General features: G+C 37.4%; 1 protein-coding gene across 1 annotated transcript in view; it reads right to left on the bottom strand.

Annotated features, from left to right (window-relative positions):
- Positions 1 to 15555: 15555 nt before the first annotated feature.
- Positions 15556 to 16943, bottom strand: part of Zcwpw2 (zinc finger CW-type and PWWP domain containing 2) — a 250227-nt gene continuing 248839 nt past the window's right edge. The window contains exon 9 of the mRNA XM_004634224.2: positions 15556 to 15717. Within this exon, the coding sequence (XP_004634281.1) occupies positions 15556 to 15717 (162 nt within the window). The remainder of the gene's footprint in view (positions 15718 to 16943) is intronic.

Below are 16943 nucleotides of genomic sequence, written 5' to 3'. Positions count from 1 at the left end.
TAGGAAATCCTGGAGTAGATTTCAAGAGTTGCTCAAAAAGGAAAAAAAAAAAAAAAAAAAAAAAAAAAAAAAAAAAAAAAAAAAAAAAAAAAAAAAAAAAAAAGATATCTGTGTGATTAGATGTTTTTAACATGGACCAATGTCACGTTTTCCTGTTCAACTTCAGGAAGAAAGGCAAGACGGGATATAAGTCACTGAGAGAAATTCAAACGTAAAATTGCAATTGTGAAAAACTGAATTGACTAAAGAGTAATATCAGAAACAGTGAACCCCGCCTGAGCCACATTAGCCTTACTTAATGGCATGCCTTTCCTCCAGTCTCCTGGTCTTTGTGCTCTGTGGCTCCCTCTGCCTGGGATTCTCCTCCAGTACCTGCCTATCTCCAGTCTCAAATGTCCTCTCAGAAAATGCTTTCCTGAGATCTTAGGTAAAATATGTAAAATAGCATCCCCTGCCTCTTAAGTTTTTCCTCTAAGCTTCTTGTCTTCATTGAGCCAGTCCATGTCAATTTCATTTATGACTGTCTTCTCCATCAGAATATTCTTTCCCTTTTTTGCTTACTAATTTTCTCAGCCCCTTGAAGAGCATCAAGTGGGCATTAAATCGACATCTTTTGATTTAACTAGATAGAAGGTGATTATGAAACATTAACACCATTTTTTTGAGACTAGTACTTTACTATACCAGAGGCCACTGTGAGAAATGAAAGTTATGTTTCTTTATTTTGCTACTTTTTTATTTTTTGATACAGGGTCTTGCTGCAAAGTGTGGACTCATAGTGATCCTCCTGTCTCAGCCCCTCCAGTGCTGGGATTACAGCTGTGCATCACCACACCCAGTTCCTGTTCTGGGGCCTGCATATAGTACCAAGGATTGAACTCAGGACCTTGCGTTAGCCAGGCAGGTGATTATGCTGCTAAGCTATCTCCTAGCCCAAAAGATATGGTTCTTTTCTTTAAGTGTTTACCATATTTGGTGAGGCATGTCCATAAAAGTTATATTAGCTACATAGTGATGTATAACAAATTATTCTCAAACATTAGTGGCTTAAGTGAATAAATGTTTATAATCCCACATAGTTTTTATGGGTCAAGAATCTAGGAGCAGCACAGCTGGGTGGTTCTGGCTCAGGGATCCTCATGAAACTGTAGGATATTGGCCTGGCTTGGCTCTGGTCATCTGAAGGCCTAGAAGGGTGGTCAGTTACATCTAGAAAAGCTTGTATACATGACTCTCAAGTTAGTACTCTCAGCAGGCATCCCTGGGCTCTCCCCCAGGATGGACCTCTCTATAGGATTAAATGTCCTTCCTGTAGGACAGCTGAGTCAGCCAAAGAAGAACACAGTAGTATCTACAATGTTTTTTTATGACTTAGCCTTGGAGGTCACCCTCTGTCATGTTTGCAAAATCTTAAGTTACACAGGTCAGTCCTGTTCATTGTGAAAGGGTACTAAATACAAAAGGTGTGAAACCTAGAAGGTAAGGATCATCTTGGAGACTTACTTTTCCACACATGGAATCAGTAATGAAGTATACATGACCCTGTAAGTGCAAAGTAATATAAACATCCAAGGAGCAACCAGTTTGGAGAAACTGGACTTACACAATTGGCAAGGTTAAGTTAAATAATGAATGTAATCTTTATTTGGACATGAGTATTTGTTCCAGGTATTTTAATAGCATAAGGTCCATTTATTCATTTATTCAACAAATATTTATTAAGGCCCTACTTACTGTCAGGGTCTTCAGGTTATAAAATCTACTAAGTCCTGATCTGAAAGTATTCATAATCTCTTGTGTGTAAAGTAAAAATTACAGAGCAAAAATGGGTATGATTAAAGTTAAATAGTTTGTGCAGGAGGTGGGGCTTAGGGGCTTAGAAAACAATACTCCAAAGTGAAGGCCTGATAAGCAACTTCAAAAACAATCTTTTCTCTGATCTTCTCATGATCATGTCTCCTATCACTTATTTTCCTACAGGATGAGTCAAGAAACAAGTCCTCTTCCCAAAAATGGGTCACAGAAACCAGAAACCTTTTCCCCCAAATCCAGCAATAAAATCTACAATGCTCCTCCAATCTTCTCCCCTGTCTGTATAATGGTTGTTCATAAAGAAATTCCTTGTTTAACCTTAGTCTGTAGCAGACTATAAAACTTGCTCTAGAAAGGCCCTTGCCTAATACCCAAGAGGAAGGAATGCTGCACAGAGAGGCCACAAAGGACGTGGACATACAGGCCTAGTTGGTTTCCCTTTTCTGTATATTCCCATTAAATCAAACCCTTTTTGCCAAACATGTTTCTACATGACTGTCAAATTCTTTATTAAATCTAAGTATAAAAAACACTGTTGTTTGTAGTTGGTTCTTTAATGTAAAGTTTCTTTTATTCCAAAAAAACACAACTGAATGTATTTGTTGCAAATGTTGGCAAGGTTGTGAGGAAAATGGAACTCCTCTACATTGCTGGTGGGAAAGTAAAGTAGTATGATTATACTAATACTACTATACATATAGAAATCAGCAGGGTCCTGAGTTCAATCCCTGGTACCGCAAAAAAAATCAATATGAAGTTTCCTTGAAAACTAAAAAGAAAGAAATGGAAATTGAATTTGACCTAGCTATTCCCCTTCTGGGTATCTTCCCAAGAAAGTTAAAAATGTCATATTACAATCATATACATATGCCCATGTTTATAGTAGTACAACTTATAATAATTACATCTTGGAAACAGCCTAAATGTCCAACAGGTGAATGGATAAAGAAATTATGATATATATGTATATTAGAGCCATATGAAAGGATTAATTTGAGCCATTTGTAGGAAAACAGATACAATTTGAGACTACAATAAGAAGTGAAATAAATCAAAGTTAAGTGTCACATGGTTTCTCTCTGGGGAGGGACCCAAAGTATAAATAGTTTAAAGAGCAAGGTAAAACATAGATGATAAGAAACAGTCAACTCAAAACTTGGGAGAGGGCAAGGTGATTTAGGAATGGAAGAGAAGTAGAGAGGTAGAAAGAAAAGGGGAATAAAAGGGATGGGGGTGATATGTATGTGCACTGATTTCCTGGGATGAATGCATTCACTTTGTCTCACAGTCAAGAGAAAAGAGCTACATTTATGTATATAAGCAGAGTTGTTTGGACAATTGCACTGTGGATTTCTGCTGGTCTATGGAAAGGAGCAGTTAATACCTAATTAGTTTTGTCTTCTTTAATTCTTTTTCCTTTTTCTCTCTTCTTAATTTCATATACAGTGGTCCCTCACTTATCAAGGAGGTTATGTTCCAGACATGCCCGCAATAAGTGGAAATCAATGAAGTAGCAATGTTATATGTATAAACATTTATACATAAACCTTTATAAACTCTTCTCCTATTCTCATAAACCTTTCCACACTTTTAAAAACACTTCTAACATTCTCAACCACTTTCTAAACTCGTAAACCTATGCATTTTTAACAACATACACACACTGTACAATACTACAAAATCCCACAATATAGAGAAAAATCCACAATAAATAATTCAGATTAATATTTTTTGAAAACCTGCAAAACAGTGAGTCTTCAAAAGACAAACCATAACAAGCAAGAGAATAGTATAATTGTTTTTTCTTTCTTCCAATTTTGCATGCATATATCTGGTAATATGAACAACTAATTTGAGGACAACACTATGCAATACAACAAATACTGTGAATTTCATATCCTTTTGCTTAGAGAAATTCTGTGTTGTTTGTAATTTTCCTGTCTTAATATTATTTTGCACTCTCTTTAGAAAAAAAATTAATGTAATGAAATTGTTGTGCTTTTCTCTTGCTCACTTGCTTGGGGGTAGGAGTGTTGGTTACCACTCTCCAGATGGGTGAGGGAAGGCATTACATTTTTCTGTTTGAACAGAGGCAAGAGTCAGATTCAAACCTAGGCAATGTGAAAGAAAACCATGGGCACAAAATTAAGCACATATGTGGAATTAAGATATATTTTATGCTCTCATTACAAGTAATTACAGGGCTGGGGAGATAGCTCAGTGGTCTAAGCATCTGCCTGGCAAGTACAAGCACGTGGCTTTGATCCCTGGCACAGCATGCCATGCTGGCCCTACGTTGGGTATGCCATACCAGCCACTGAGACTGGGCATGGTGGCACATGCCTGTAATCCCAGTGCTAGAGAAGCTGAAACAGGAGGATCACTGAGTCCGAGCTCCATAGCGAGACCCTGTACCAAATACAAAAAAAAAGGTAATTATAATTTTATCCCAAAAAGTTGGATTTTAGAAATTACCAGTTAAGTAACCTAATATAAAAATATATCTGATATGATTATCATATAGTAAGGCAACTGTGTTAGGTTTCTGCTACTGACAAGATACCTGAGAAATCAACTTAAAGAAGAAAAGGTTTATTTTGTCCAGTGGGTTCAGGGGTTTTAGTCCATGATCATCTGGCTCTGATATCTTGGAGCTTATGGCAAGAGAAATATGTTGGCACTGGGTGCGGCACAGGGACGCTGCTTACATCACAGCAGACAGGACGCAAGGAGAAAGAGTACATGTGCCAGCAGGCTTCTGCCGCCTTCTGCTTTCCTTCCAGGCCTCCAAGCTACTGGATGACATGGCCCACACTCAGGACAGGCCTTCCCGGGAGGTCCCCCATGCCAGCCAGCCCAGCGCTTCCCTCACAGGTACACTCAGGTATGTGTTTTACCAATGTCCCAAGCGCTTCTCAATCCCATCATGTTGACAACCAAGAGTAAGCATCATAACAAGCCACAAAACCACCTTACAAAAGGAATCAGTAGAAAATGATGTCACTAACATTTCCACTCCTCTCCCCATGTGCAAAGTGAAATAAAACCTAGAGATTTAAATTCTATCAATTGGTCAAGGAAATGGCTCAGTGGAATAAGCACTTGCTTGGCAAGGAGCCCGAGTTCAATCCCCAGTTCTGCCAATAAATAAATAAATAAATAAATAAATAAATAAATTCTATCAATTCACCAAAGTGTTTATCAGACTAATGCCTCTCCACTACTATTTTTCACAATATTTAATATCTAAACCAAATGACCAACTATTTCTTTTCACATGTAATTTTTCCTTTGCTGCCTCACTCTATTATTCTTATCTCAATCAATTTTAGGTCCAAATCTATGGTCTATGCTAATGAAAATCTTCAGCCCTCTTTAAAGAATTAAGGGGAAAAGCTGTCTAAATTATATTCATTTAGTCAATGTTCTTTAAGACAAAGATTAATCTAATGAACTAAGCAATACGAAATTGAAGTAGAAACCATCCTCAGCCACAGGAGGAAGTAGACATGCTCATTCATATCTTGTGGGAGATAATAAATCGTTACACTAAAAAATCTTAACATTGAGCACAGTGACCCATCAATTCCTTTTTAAGAAATGACAGGAAACAAAACTGATAACTGTATGCAAAGACGGAATGATAAGGATTGTGACAAAGTGGTTTATGATTATGAAACATGGAAAACTAGATTTTCATCAAAAAAGTTCATTTCATTGTGTGACTATAAATATCATGAAATAAAAAGTAGTTATTAAAATCATGTTTCAATACAATATGATGTGTAAATATATTCAATATATAACTACTAGTAAAAAGCAGCAGGAACATTTGTGCAATTAATATTATTCCATCAGTGTTTTGAAAAATACATGTTTTGTTGGAAATAAGTTTTTAGTGACTTTAAAAGATCAACTATGATTTACCTGTTTTCATAGTATTGTAGATGAGCTGATTTGTGTTTTCTCATTGAAACTTTCTCTTGGCAGATTAGTCGGACCTGTATATCCATGTACCTTGTTAAGCCCTCCCCACATGACTGTGGAGTCATCTGTGGGACTTGATTTGGCCAAAGAAATGTTAGCAAACCACAAGCAAGAGGCTTGAAAAGCACTGACCCAGTGGGACCCGATGCTGCTTCCATCTGTCTGTTGTATACCTGTACTAGCCTGAAGAATAGCTTGTGCGACTCAGTCAGGGTGCTTCAATTTCCCCAGCTGAAAGGGCTCTCAATCGCCAGCAGCTGTCTAGTCCTCAGACTGCTAAGTGAGCCTACCCCATCCATAAAGCCACAGCTCAGTAGGCCTTCAGCTGACCACAGACCCAAATGAAAGCACTTAAAGTGGCCAAAGTAGCTGAACCTTGCAGATTCCCCAACTAAAAAATAAGCTAGCAACTTGAAAAGGCTTATTAACTTGTATTGTTGCAACATGTCTTTGTTGGAAGGCATTGGAAGAAGTTAGAAGAGAAAAACAATCACTATCTTAGATTTAAACCAAAGGTATTTGAGCGTAGAACTTGTGAGACAATAATATAAATACGCTCTATTGACAGGAAGCATAAAATCAGAACTGATATTCTAATAATACAAAGCACTGTGTTGTAGTGTGACCAGGTTACAAAATGAAAAGACACACAACCTCTACTGCTGGAAGCCACAGAGGTATTGTCCCTTGACACAGATACTGTTCTCTGAGAGTTACCAACAATTGCGTGGGTATACTGCAGCACCCAAGCTTTAAATTGGCCAAAAATGCAGTGGCTCTTCTCCAAAAGATTCTATGAGCACATTAAAATAAAAAAGCCTACTCAAGCCACCTGATGAACTTAAAGTAATGAGGTCTGTGAGTTGACTTAAACAGAAGAAAATGATATTCTGCTCTCATGGAGGACGAATGAAAGCATCTTCCTGTAACCTTTTATACAGTCACATGCCCTTTGCCATTTAAAACTCTGTAGCTGTGGTACATTATTCCCAAACAGCAGAGAGTTTAATAAGACTTCATGGAGACACCTAACCTTCCAGTCCCTGTTTGCCTTCTGGCAGCCCTAAGGCACTTGCTGTGGAAGCTGACAATCTGAGCTAACATCAGGGCATGGATTTCCTCAGACACACGGGGCACCAGTTGGCATAGTGAAGTCTGTCTGCTGCTTGTTGACAGATGCCAATCATAGCATGCTCTGATTCTAAGCCAGTCCCAGGATCTAATAGCCAGCACACTCCGGTGTTTAATTCTAGACATTCTCTTCTAGGAATTCTAGTCATTGCTCTTCTCTACTGAAAAATCTGGCTCCCCTGCCAAGTAAAGTACTGTCTCTTAGGTGTGTACACAAGGTCCTCCTTGTGCAAATCCCTACCTGCATCCTCTGGTCTTAAATCACAAAATTTCTCTTCTCGCCCCTACCAGATGTGCCTGCTCGTCATGTAGGTTACTTACTTGCTATTCCTACTTCTCAACATCTGCTTTCATCTGCACATTTCATCATCACTAGCCAGCTCACTACAGTCTTTTCAAAACCTGGCCTTGTAGCTGGGAGGTGTGTTGCATTATTGTAATCCCAGCACTCTGGGAGATTGAGGCATGAAGATTACAAATTCAAGTCCCACCTCTAAGTGGGCAATGTAGCCACTTAGAACATATCTCAAAATAAAAATAAGAATGGGCTGGGGATGAAGCACAGTGCAAAGGCTTTTTTCACGGATTCCTCTTACCAATTAGTCTTCAAAAAAATACAGTGATAGAAACAGCATGCAATGCTCAAGATACCTTGCTGCATGCTCTGTATGTCTTATTTTATTCTGAATAATTATTCTATGGTATGACGTTGATATTGTTATTAATAGTATGTCATTATCACTACCCCATTCTAATTTTTAGATAATTAGACATAGACAGGATTATTGCAACTTGTTCAAGGTCAGTGTCAACTGTATGAGGTTGGAAGTTAGGTTTGTCTTGTTCAAGATTACATTGCTACTTCCTAGCACAAACCTCACTCATAAAATGAATGAAAGAAATGTCTCAATGAAGTTATTTGTACAGTCAAAACTAATACAATTCTGCTTTGCTTTTATCTCGCCACCATAGTAGTACATTCTAACTCATAAAGTTAGGCCCACATTTCCAAATAATCTTCATTTTCACACATCCCTATATATATTGACACCCCCCATCAGCCTTTTCTTAGAAGAAGTGAGACTTTCATAGGTAATGTGACTAATGGTGCTTTCTTGTTCTAGCACTGTTTGGCAGCAGCTTTTACTGAAAGACAGGGCCAAGCATCCATGGAAGAGATAAGATGGGCTGTTGGCAGGAGCTGGTCCCTGACTGGCAGTCCCTTACCATAAAAAGTAAAATCCTTCATCATCTCCTGTCTGTCTCTTTGTGATGTGTATGTGTTCTAAGATCTCCCGGGCTACACAGATCCACCATCCAGAATGAGTGTCCTTAGCTTTACCTCTTGTACCTCCTATCTTGGCTTTATCCATAGTAGTCAGGGTGGTTATGGAGTCCACAGGGATAGTGGACTGCAGGCAAGCAATTAAGTGCATAGGTGGGATTGTGGGGGTCATACAGAGTACCTGGACCTGATCTAATTGGATTGTAGAAGCAGAAAGTCCCTTCAAGCCAAGACCTAGTGAATGAAAAGTAGGTGTCTTTACCACTGGCCCTTTCTACAATGGAAGAGGAACCAAGGCATTGTTTTTTTTCAAATATAGTCTTACCTCTGTCTTAACTTCTTTTATGAGCAGTTGTCATCCACTCAGGTCTTATGTTATCTGCTCATAACATAAGTTACCAATTGATTACCTTATATTTACCTTAGATTCCGTGAGATGATTTCAGTCTCTGGCAGAGTCACTGGGGCATAATGGCCATAGTTTGCATAATTACTTACTTACTTATTTGGGAAATGAACTCCCTTTTACTTTCAGGCATCTGAATTTCAAATGTGCTTTCTGGTTTGCAGCCACCTGTGTGTATTTATGTTTTCCATCCCTAGACTACAAGTCCCAGAAGATAAAGGTACAATCACACATTTATTTTCTTTTTTCTCTCTGAGAAATTTAAAAGAGTTTTGTTTTATAAAACCTTGAATGAATGAGATTTAATTTCATTATGAAACAAGGAATTGTTGACAACAAAAGAGAATAACACTGATCGAAAAATTGAGTGAATTTCATGGCTTTCAAAAGCTATTTTGAGCCTGGGCTGAAATTTCAACTTCCTAGAGATTTGCATCTTTTGCATCAGCTCTCTTCAAAAGACATTCATAGATTTAGAGAAATGCCCTTGAGATGGCAAAGAACCTCACCAGTACTCTGGTGTTAAGACTTTTCCTTCTTTCCTCCTTAAAGCAAAGTGATAGACAACCATTTCTAAAACTCAACAATGAAATATACCTTAGAAGACAGTCGCTGTTAATACACCCCTTATAGAGATCATATGGGTTGCAAAGATGAATTTTTGAAAGGAGTAAAACAAAATGGATATTGGTGACTAGTTGTCCAAATAATACAAGAGTAATAAAAGTGATAGTTTCAAATGTATAGTTACAATTTATCTCAGAGATTTCTTAATTGCAATATACTAAAATATTTACTTGGTTCTTTTTGGAAAGGGTATGTTGAACATCAAGTTGATTTACAAATCACTTTCACATTATATATCTCATTCATTCTCACAATGTTTTGTTTTAGACCGTTCCTTCACCATTTTATGTATGAGGAAACTAGATGATCATTTTACCTTTTAGCCAGTAAGTCGCACAATAAAGTCAACACAGACAGTACTCAAGAGCTTGAGATCCAAAACTAAAAAGAAAGTATACCCAAATAAAAAGAAAGTATGTCCCTTGACTTATTGTTTGTATGACTTAGATGAATTAGGAAGTGAAACCTGGACCCAAACAGGATTTATAATTCACCATCCTGATACAATATCAAAATACTAAAGACACCATGGGAAAAAAGAAGGGAGATGAAAATATATACATGATTTTCTTCTCCAAATAAGATGTTCTACCACTGTGGGCTTATCTGCATTGCTCACTCTGTGATTATCATAGTCTAAACATAAGTAAAATAAGTGAACTGCTAAAAAAAACCCTAAGTGATATGAGTGATATGTTGGTTGTGTTGGTGTTCTTATAAATCTACATATGTGCTGTCTCTTTGATACAGCAATGTGACTCAAGTTAAAATAAAACTCAGCCCTGTGGGCTGGGCAGAAAATGTCCCAAGACCCCAGCAGCTGAAGTCCAGTCCACATCACACACTGTTTCAAGACCTTTTTTTCTCCAAATTTAGATACTCATACCTTGGTTGCATCAGGTGACTGAGGTACCATGTCTTGGAGCTTTATAGGAAGTTGTGTCTAACTGAAATATATACTAAGCTAAAAATACATACACTATACTGAAATATATATTATATTATATTATATTACATTTTTGCAATGTAGAGCCACATGCTGGACTGGGCCTTTCCCCTGTGGTCATTTCCTGCAACCACCTGGATTCAGCCTTTGACTCTTTGGTCTAACTTAAAAAAAATATATCCCTGACTTTATGTCTTAGGCTATGTTTTAACTGGAGGAACTTTTTCAGGCTAGAGAAACTAAAGAACTATTTTATTTCTTAAACTAATATAGTTTTTTGTTTGTTTTTAATGTATTTAATACAGGGTCTCACTACACAGCTCAGACTCCTAGTGATCCTCCTGTTTTCAGCCTCCCCAACACTGGGATTGCAGGCACATGCCCCCATGCCCAGACTCGGTCACAGGCTCAATGTACTTGAGGGCAGGGCCGGCATGGCACACTGAGGATAGAACTCCAGTCCCTGCATCTGAGCTGAGCTGAACTATCTCACCAGCCCTAACCATTTTATTTTTTAACCCAACAAGTTTTTATGCTTTTCATAGATGCTAAATTCTATTTTCAAACTGACCCTTTTCTTTTAAATTTTTAACATATCTTTTTCTGGGAGTACCTTGCTATATGCATTTAAAAGCAAACAGTTTATTATTTCAATTTTTCTTAGAAACTATTTTATCCTATCCTTGTCTGCCCTTTCATTTAATCATGCTGCTCTCTGGTTTGAGCACTTATACTGTGCAACAACTGAGTAGATGGAAAAGCTTCAATATTTGGAATTTTCACAGAATAAGAAGGCCTAATTTATCGGTCACAAACTACTTGCCTACAACACTAGGTTTTAGTAGTTGGTTCAGTTATAAGGAAGGAGTTAGAAATTTAAATTGTACAATGTCCACATCTTAGTTACTTTTGTTATTCCTGGGATAAAATATCCAATAGTCAAAGTTAATGTTTGTTCACAGAGTTGTGACCCATAACTAGTTGGTTCCAAGGCAGGCCATCATGGCAGAGGGGCATGGATGAAGAGAAATAGTATATGGCAGGGCAGGCAGAAAGCAGCAAAAGGACAGTAGCTAGCCTGCTTTTATTGAGCAAAGCCACCCACACTGAGGGGGAACCTCCCATTATCCAGACAGAAATACACTAAATAATTTCATTGCCACATACCTTTAATCCCAGTATCACATGCCTGGGTTGGCAAGATAGCTTGTGGTCTAAAGTGCCTGCTTAGGCAAGTGCTAGGACAGGGACCACCGTTCGATCCCCAGCACCACATGCCATGCCAGCCTCACCCCTGGGGGACGGCGGGGCTGAGCCTGCCATGAAAAAAAAAAGTTTGGATTGGCCAGATAGCTCAGTGGGCTAAAACACCAGGGTTCATCCCCACCCACAGGCTGCCCCACCCACAGGATGCCTGCCCCACCCACAGGCTGCACTGAGATAGTGACTGAGATTGGGTGTGGTGGTGTGTGCCTATAATCCCAGCTCTTGGGAGGCTGAAAACAGGAGGATCACTGAGTGTAATCTTTGCAGTGAGACCCTGTACTAAATACATAAAAAAGAAAGAAGGGTTAACAAATTTAAGTTCTACCAATCTAAAAGTGTCTGCAGCAGAACTCTTAATTTTTAGTCTCAATTTAATGAGAGGGAGTCATGGATTACTAGGTATTAGTAGAGATATTTGATGGTAAAATGGTCTGCTTCTATCAAAAACACTACACAGTCACCCCAGGTTCATTCAGGAAAGTTTCCTACAGAAAGAGATGAGCACCAATTATTTCTGATAGAAAATGTTGTAATTTTTCAACTATGCCTAGGATTATTTGTGGATGGATTAACTGTCTGTGTTCCAACACCCTGCATTACAGGGTCAATAAATTCAAGGTGGTGGGCAATATAGACTTTGCAGGTGATCAGATGTACATTTGTTTTTATTTTTTATTTTATTTTATTTTTGGTGGAACCGGGGATTGAACTCAGGCCCTTGTGCTTGCTAGGCAAGTGCTTATTTTACTGAGCCATCTCCCCGGCCCCCACATTTGTTTTTATGCCATTGTTGTGTGCGGTAACAGAAGACCAACCCAGTGCAAGCATACTCTTTGACTTCAATGAGGATGAAGTCAAGTTTCCTACCACTGGAAATTCTTACATAAATTCAGCTTCCAGCACCAGGAAAATGGACAAAGACTCATTGGAATATAGGTTTAACAGATGTGGTTCTATTGATTAGCTCTTCACTATCATAGATCTAGTTGAGGGCTCCGTCTTCCCATGGACCCAGACATTTCATAAATTAATACGCTTATAGGGTTTAGAGAAGAAATATTTGGTCCAACTCACACCAAACTGGATCCAGGTACCTATATTTCTCAACCTGAGTAGAAAGGAGCTTAAATTTCAACTTAAATGCTTGGACAGATGTTTTAGCATATTGCCTCACCTTTTTAGTTTGGTGTAAATAATGTACTTAGAATTTATCCTCCATTAGTGGACAGATGCAATTTTTTATGATATTGTCCTTGGAACCTAGCAAGAATTCTTGCAATAAACATAAGGCATTGATTATCTCAGAGCCTCCCCTAACATGAGCTCCTCGGCTCTATGAGGCAGGTCTGTCAAGTTGAGTTCTGTTGAAACAAGTATAGAGTCCATGAGGCACAGGACAGGGATGGTGAGAAAGGAAGTGCTCTGGAATGGACAGTAAACGTAGTCGTAATCAGCATGACTTTCCATGTGTAAGGACTGTTACACTTTCTGCATAGTGATTCCTTTCATTGTAACCTTCACTTCATAAATGTAAAAAAGCTTAGGCCCAGAAAAGTTCAATAATGTGCTTCACATCACCCAAGTAATAGGTGGCAGAACAAGGATATAAAAGTACAAACTCTAGATTCACAGCCTCACCAATATACTTGGTCCATGTTATATAGGCACCACTAAGTTTAAGACACTTAAAAGTTGCTAATCAGGAATAACTATGCACTCTGAAGATGGAGATGCTAATCCACCCTTTCCATTTCCTGGGCACATTTGATCTGATAATTGAAAACTCATCTTTTCACATGGGTAAATGTTCTTCTAGCCTTTTCTTGAAAATCGACTGCAGTTTCGTTTGCAGTCAAAACCAAACCAAATATTTGTTCTCAGAAGCATTTTGAACTGCTCAAATGCACAGACGTTAGCAAAATCCCAGACATCTACAATTTATAACATGGTAGAGGTTAATTAATTTTGGGAATCAGTATCTTGCTATTGAAAGTTGATGAGTGCTGGCTCTTCCACCAATAGGACCTTGTAACTGGTCTACTACATGTAGATTTATATAAAACACTTGGGTTGTAGATAAAGTCTTTTAAATACAATTATAAAAATTTTATTTGATTCTAAGCAGTAATAAAAGTGTGACCAATTACTCCCTCAAACATCTTGTAAGATGTGAATACAAAATCACTGCCAAGACAAAGAGGAAAGTTTTTCAAAACTGTTGTGAGGTAAATTGAGCTCTTAGAAAAAACAATGGCTTGGCTGGGCAAGATAGCTCCGTGGACTGATTGCCTGCTTAGGCAAGTGCAGAGGCCAGCGTTGGATGCCGGGCACCACATGCCATGTTGGCCCTGCCCCTGGGACGTGCTGAGCTGGCCACTGACACCTGGCATGGTGGCACACACCTGTAATCCCAGCAATGGGGAGACTGAAAACAAGAAGGCTACTAGGAGTCTGAGCTGTGTAGTGAGACTCTGTACCAAATACATAAATTAAATATATAAATAAATAAATAAATAAAATGTTTTTAAAAAGCAATGGCTTAAATCTTCACTGTTTCATACCACTTAGAATTCAATTTGTGTTGAAAGACTATTCTTAATCTCTCTGTTTCTCAGGATGGTACTAGAATACAGGCTTTGTCAGAAAATGAGTATCTCATAATCTCTGCTGAACTCAAACAGTGTAGCCTAAGCTTGATACTTGTTCCATGTTTCTTACATGCATGTGTTCCTCCTGTATTAAATACCAGTGTGAAGACTAGAATCCCAGAGTTGTCCTTAATGCCTCCCCCATCTCACCCCTATATTCACTGCCACTGGAGTTAACTCACCTACCATCTATTCACTCTTCTCTGTTGTAGCACCACCATAATTCAGGTTGCTCTTTCGCACTGCTCTTCACACTGAGGGCGTGTGTCTTGGTGAGATGTAAAAGGGATGCCTCTACCTAAAACCCTCCTTGGGTCCCTGTAGCTCAGGGTGCACTGTAAGTTCATCAGCCTGTGCGCCTGGCTCTTCTCCCTGCTGTGGCTTGCCATCTCTCCATTAATCTGCTTCCAGCTGACTCAGCTAAGAGTATGTCCCAGCGCCCTCAATGTTTCACTTCCTCAAGCTTTAGTTTTGGTATTTAAGTGCCTGAAACATCCTTTCCCCATTCCTTTATACCCAGAGGAAACCAGAACAGGACCCAGAGACAGATGTGCGTGCACAAGCATTTTCTTTAATAACAGAACAAGATCTAAAGCTGCACCAGAGAATCCTTGAAGAATTATCTATTTACTGCTTTCCACATTTTTGGATGTATATCATATGTGTTTACTTTTTCTTTATGCATTTTCAATTACATTTCCTAATCTCACCTCCAGAGACTGATTCAGTAGGGAAGCTAAAGTCTAGGATTATGATGTCCCAACCTTCACAGACACTCAATTAGTAAGGAAGTTGGGGAACTATAGTTGAAATTATTGTTTCCAATATACTGACGCAATATACATTACTGTCTTTTAAGAAATATCCAACTTGGGGCTGGGGAGATGGCTTAGTAGAATAAGTGCTTCCCTGGCAAGCACAAGGACCTGAGTTCAATCCCTGGTTCTGCAAAAAAGAAAAAAAAAAAAAAGAAAGAAAGAAAAGAAATATTAAACTTTATTATGTAATAATAGTTTTATTATTTTCTTTTATTTTATATTAGGTTATTTCTACTACAAATATACATTCTGTAAGGATATCTGAATTATGTCTAAGAATTTTACCAGTGTGGGTAGCACATAGTTACATTTAAACAAGGGACTTAACTAATCATTGAAAAACACAAGCTTATGATAGAAATTTTAAAAACGATTTTAAAGCTTAGGCAAACAAAAAATACATAAATACACTTTATGTTTTGATTCCAAAATTTTAATCATCACTGAAATATCATTTGCTTGGCTCACAAAACCATGGACATTCTCAAAATATAAAGCAGAAAGTTATTAGAAATAACTTCTGTATAATTTATAACTATTTCACTAAATATTTTTATAATTTTTTACTTTAGGCAAAATATACAGATGCCAACATTTTCAGAATTAACTTTTGAAATATATATAATCCCCTAAAATTCAGACATCAAAGCATCTATTTCTTTAAAGTTGTTAGTTATATTCTCAATGCATTCCCCAGTTTTTAATTTTATCCCATCAATGACAAGATAGTCCTCTTCATGGTAGTTTTGAAATGAAGTGCCTGCAGAAGCTTCAGGGCTGCATTTCAGTAACTGCAAAAATAACCATATACTTTATCAGAGGTATAAAATTTACTTGATTATTTGAACAAAATATAAAGTAGTAATGACTCAATCTATATTAGAATACAAAGTTTACTTTTCTGGAGGTCAAATAACAATCCCAATCTTAATGTGTAGTACATGTGTTTGTGTAAGAATATGTCATTACTTAAAAATTCTATCTCTATTCCTCAATATTACGCAATTTTAGCTTTAATTTTATAAGTTGGAAAATGTGATCATCTTAGTTCTGAGTTTCTATAATAGCTATTTAAAGTATCAAAATATTAAATATCTATCTAAAATAATTAAAATTATTTCTGAGAATAAAAATTAAAACCTCCTAGTGATGAACCCTTCTAAGAATACTGTGTGGGTGCACACAAGAATACACACATGTGATATCTTTAACATTAAGGTTCATTAATTGTAGGAATCAGAATATACATGTAGCTCATACAAATATATTAATATATAAAAATATTCCTTTTAATATAAATTATTATGTAGTAAACTATCTGACTTACATATGGATTATGTAATTTGTTGATTTTTTGATTTATCAAAATCTGATCAATTTTTTTCCATTGCTTAGCTGATGGGCGCTTTTAATTACAATCACTGTTAATATTAGCTAAAGGAGAATACCATTAGGAAGGTGACTTCTTTGAGGAAAATAATACAAAACATTTCAATGACAAATAGGAAAGAGTTACACTCATCCACTGGTGTAAATACTTGAGGGTAATCAATCTGAAAACTTGTAGGTAAAATGAATAATGAAATCAAATTTTCAGCTTTGAAATCAGCTTGTATGATATCTTCGCAGAAAATCTACTTGCTCAGGATTTTAAAATTATCTGGTGGCTCTTTTTGTCATGCATTATTTGAATACAACATTATACAATATAACAAGCATTGTTGAATTTCTATTATTTTGTTTAGTGAAATTCTGTATCATTTCTAATATTCTTACTATTTTTATTCTCTCTAAAAAGAAAAAATGCTTTGAACAGAACTCTAAAAAAAAAAAAAAGGAAAATGAAGAAAAATAAACTTTCTCCTACAAAACAAACCATATCTCCTGTTTTAGGTGAAGTTGTTTTAGAAACCATGTTAATGCATTCTGGGAGGGAGGGACGGAGGGAGGGAGGGAGGGACGGAGGGAGGGAGAGAGAGAGAGAGAGAGAGAGAGAGAGAGAGAGAGAGAGAGAGAG

The sequence above is a fragment of the Octodon degus genome, unplaced genomic scaffold, assembly GCF_000260255.1.
Source record: "Octodon degus isolate 3935 unplaced genomic scaffold, OctDeg1.0 scaffold00059, whole genome shotgun sequence".
NCBI classification, from domain to species: domain Eukaryota; kingdom Metazoa; phylum Chordata; class Mammalia; order Rodentia; family Octodontidae; genus Octodon; species Octodon degus.
This window is presented reverse-complemented; position numbering and strand designations above follow the sequence as displayed.